A 2,997-nucleotide genomic window follows, 5' to 3' on the forward strand; every position below is an offset into this window, starting at 1 on the left:
TCTTCTGAAAGGATGGCAGAAATTTACGTGAACGAGATCATATCCCGACATGGAGTGCCCGTGTCGATTGTCTCGGATCGGGACACTAGATTTACTTCTCGTTACTAGCGAAAGTTCCACGAGAGTGTGGGTACGAAGTTGCACATTAGTACCGCCTACCACCCTCAAACTGACGGCCAGTCAGAAAGAACCATTCAAACACTCATTGATATGTTGAGGGCGTGTGCCTTAGATTTTGGGGGAAGCTGGGACGACCAATTGCCGCTGGTCGAATTTTCTTATAATAACAGTTATCATAGTGGTATTCAAATGGCACCATACGAATTATTATACGGGAGAAAATGTAGGACTCCCGTATGTTGGGGTGAAGTAGGGCAAAGAGAACTTGCACCAAGTGATTTAATAACAGTAACGAATGAAAAGATCGGAATGGTTAGAACAAGGTTGAAAGCAGCTCAAGATCGGCAAAAAGCTTATGCAGACAAGAGAAAGCGTCCTATCGAATTCCAAGTCGGAGATTTTGTTTTGCTAAAAGTGTCCCCATGGAAGGGTATAATCCGTTTTCGCAAACGGGGAAAGTTAGGTCCTCGTTACATCGGGCCGTTTCAAATCTTAGCTCGGGTTGGAGAGGTTGCATATCGATTAGAATTACCGCCTGCTCTAGACGGGATTCACAATACCTTCCACGTGTCACAATTAAGAAAGTGTCTTGCGGATGAGACAGCACTAGTACCACTCGATGATATCGAGTTGGACGAAGGGTTAAATTATGTCGAAAAACCCATAGCCATTAAGGACTTCAAGGTGAAGAATCTCCGCAACAAAGCTGTTAAACAAGTGTTGGTCCAATGGCGACACCGAAAAGGTTCGGATCTTACATGGGAAACTGAAGACGAAATGAGAAAGCACTACCCTTTTCTTTTCGGTATGTCAATACTTAAATTGTTATGTGATCAGGTTTCGGGTACGAAACCTCTTTTAAGGGGGGTAGACTTGTAACACCCCAAAATATGCTATTCATTTACTTATTTTATTAAAGGCGTATAAATTGTAATAATTAACCAAGTCAAAAGATTTTGGTATTTGTTAACTAGAAAGAAAACTAGTGTGATAACTATCGACACTTATAACCCTAGGGACTAAAGTTGTGATTGTGACAAAGTTTTAATAATAATAATAATATAACAAAAACCAACACACTAGTGTTGGTGGGGGATCGATCGAACAAGCAGAGAGAAGGGGAAACCCTAGCTCAAGCAAAAACAAGCAATTGGATCTAAATTCTCAAGATAATCTAGTGCATGAGTCCATAAATCTGAATAACTAACCTCAATTTCGTAAGTGGTAAGCTTGATTTTCTGAATCTATGATTTTTAGAATGAGGGGTTAGACCAAATCTCGATTCCTTGTAACCAATGTAATAAATCTGAGTTAAGATTGCTTTTTAGAACAGGAATCATGCTTGAAATTATGTTCTATGAAAAGTGTAGTGAAAACCCACTTTGTAAAGATTATGTTACTAATAGGAAATTCATGAGAATTATGATCATGTGTTATTTGATATGTGAAATTGTTGTGATGCTCGAATGCTAGATAAACTGATTTTAGGATGGAAATTATATGAATTTAGAGGAAGATGATTCTTGTGTTGTGATGAGCTAGTAGGAACATGCTTAGTAAACTTGTACCTTGTGCCTTATGTATGATGCTTACCAAGTGTTCGATGAAATGCCTAAAAGAAGAATTTATGTGGAAATAGTATAATGAAACCACAAACTAAATGAAGTGAACGAATGTTCTAATGTAGGCATAAAGGAAGAAGGTACAAGCGCCAAGAAAACGGAAGGAGCGCAAGATCGAGGTATGTTTCGTTTTATACGAATCTTTATTATATTTCCCATTTATATTAAATTTAATGTAAAGCTATCCTTGTATAACGAACGTGACAATGTAGTAAGTAAGTGACAAATCCCTTGTGGATTTGGGTATGTTAACGAAAGTAATGTTGAGTTATGCTAAACCCAATTTCACGGGTTGAAGGTGTATGCTTAACTCTCTACGAGAGTGTTTATGCTAAACCCAATTTCACGGGTTGAATGTGTATGCCTAACTCTCTACGAGAGTGTCTATGCTAAACCCAATTCTATGGGTCGAACGGTATGCTTAACTCTCTACGAGAGTGTTTATGCTAAACCCAATTACACGGGTCGAATGTGTATGTCAAACTCTCTACGAGAGTGGTTATGCCTAACCCAATTATTGGGTTGTTGTATGCTTAAGAGTAAGAAGGTTTTATATGGAAAAAGCTAGAACGTAAGGTTATGATTTTCTATGGCGATCACTAACTTTTTAAATTGTGGATGTCAATGTAGGTAAAGCACCTCTATAGGCGATATGGAGATATGGAACGAGCACATGTTCAAGCCTTATAATACCAAGCGCTTCCGCAACTTATATGCATGCTTTTGGGTTCTTGTTTTGTTACTTGGTTAAACCTTGTTGAATTGTTTTAGGTTTGAAAATTAGTTATTTTCGTTGGAATGGTTTTATGTAAAATGGGTCGTTTGTAAACGTTGTATGTTATGTCAAAACAGGGGGTATGTCCGTTTTGCAAACGGGTCATGCCCAATTTTTGTAAAAATTTCTTTAAGTGTTAAAGTGGTATTTTAATTGTCCGAAAAATCTTGTTTATATAAGTAAACTATTATTTTGGAAAAAGCGGTCCTAACAAAGTATGTGTGTTAGAGTGTTTGAATTCACAATATTGGAGAGTGTTCATGAGCATGGTGCCATTCATTTGTCTTGTCATATTCACACAAACAGTCCATGGGGATTGAATTAATAGGGCATCAAGTGTTAAAGTACAAGGGATGGTCTTTAGACTATAATAATCTAAGTGTGTGGTGGCAGAGATCTACTTTGTCTCAAAAAAAAATATGGAAGTAATATGTGTATGTACGTATATATGGATTGTGTGATATATAAATATATTTACAC

The 2,997-nt window shown here is 37.3% G+C and overlaps 1 protein-coding gene and 1 long non-coding RNA gene across 2 annotated transcripts; both read left to right on the top strand.

Annotated features, from left to right (window-relative positions):
* Positions 1–309: 309 nt before the first annotated feature.
* LOC110931274 lies at positions 310–1,593 on the top strand. Its single transcript, XM_035987974.1, has 2 exons — positions 310–925; positions 1,454–1,593. The coding sequence occupies exons 1-2, from the start codon at positions 310–312 to the stop codon at positions 1,591–1,593; spliced, it is 756 nt and encodes a 251-aa protein (XP_035843867.1).
* A 161-nt stretch (positions 1,594–1,754) lies between these two features.
* On the top strand, positions 1,755–2,682 carry LOC110927564. Its single transcript, XR_002585725.2, has 2 exons — positions 1,755–1,861; positions 2,373–2,682. It is a non-coding gene; the product is annotated as an uncharacterized LOC110927564 (long non-coding RNA).
* Positions 2,683–2,997: the final 315 nt, after the last annotated feature.

The sequence above is a fragment of the Helianthus annuus genome, chromosome 3, assembly GCF_002127325.2.
Source record: "Helianthus annuus cultivar XRQ/B chromosome 3, HanXRQr2.0-SUNRISE, whole genome shotgun sequence".
Lineage (NCBI taxonomy): Eukaryota > Viridiplantae > Streptophyta > Magnoliopsida > Asterales > Asteraceae > Helianthus > Helianthus annuus.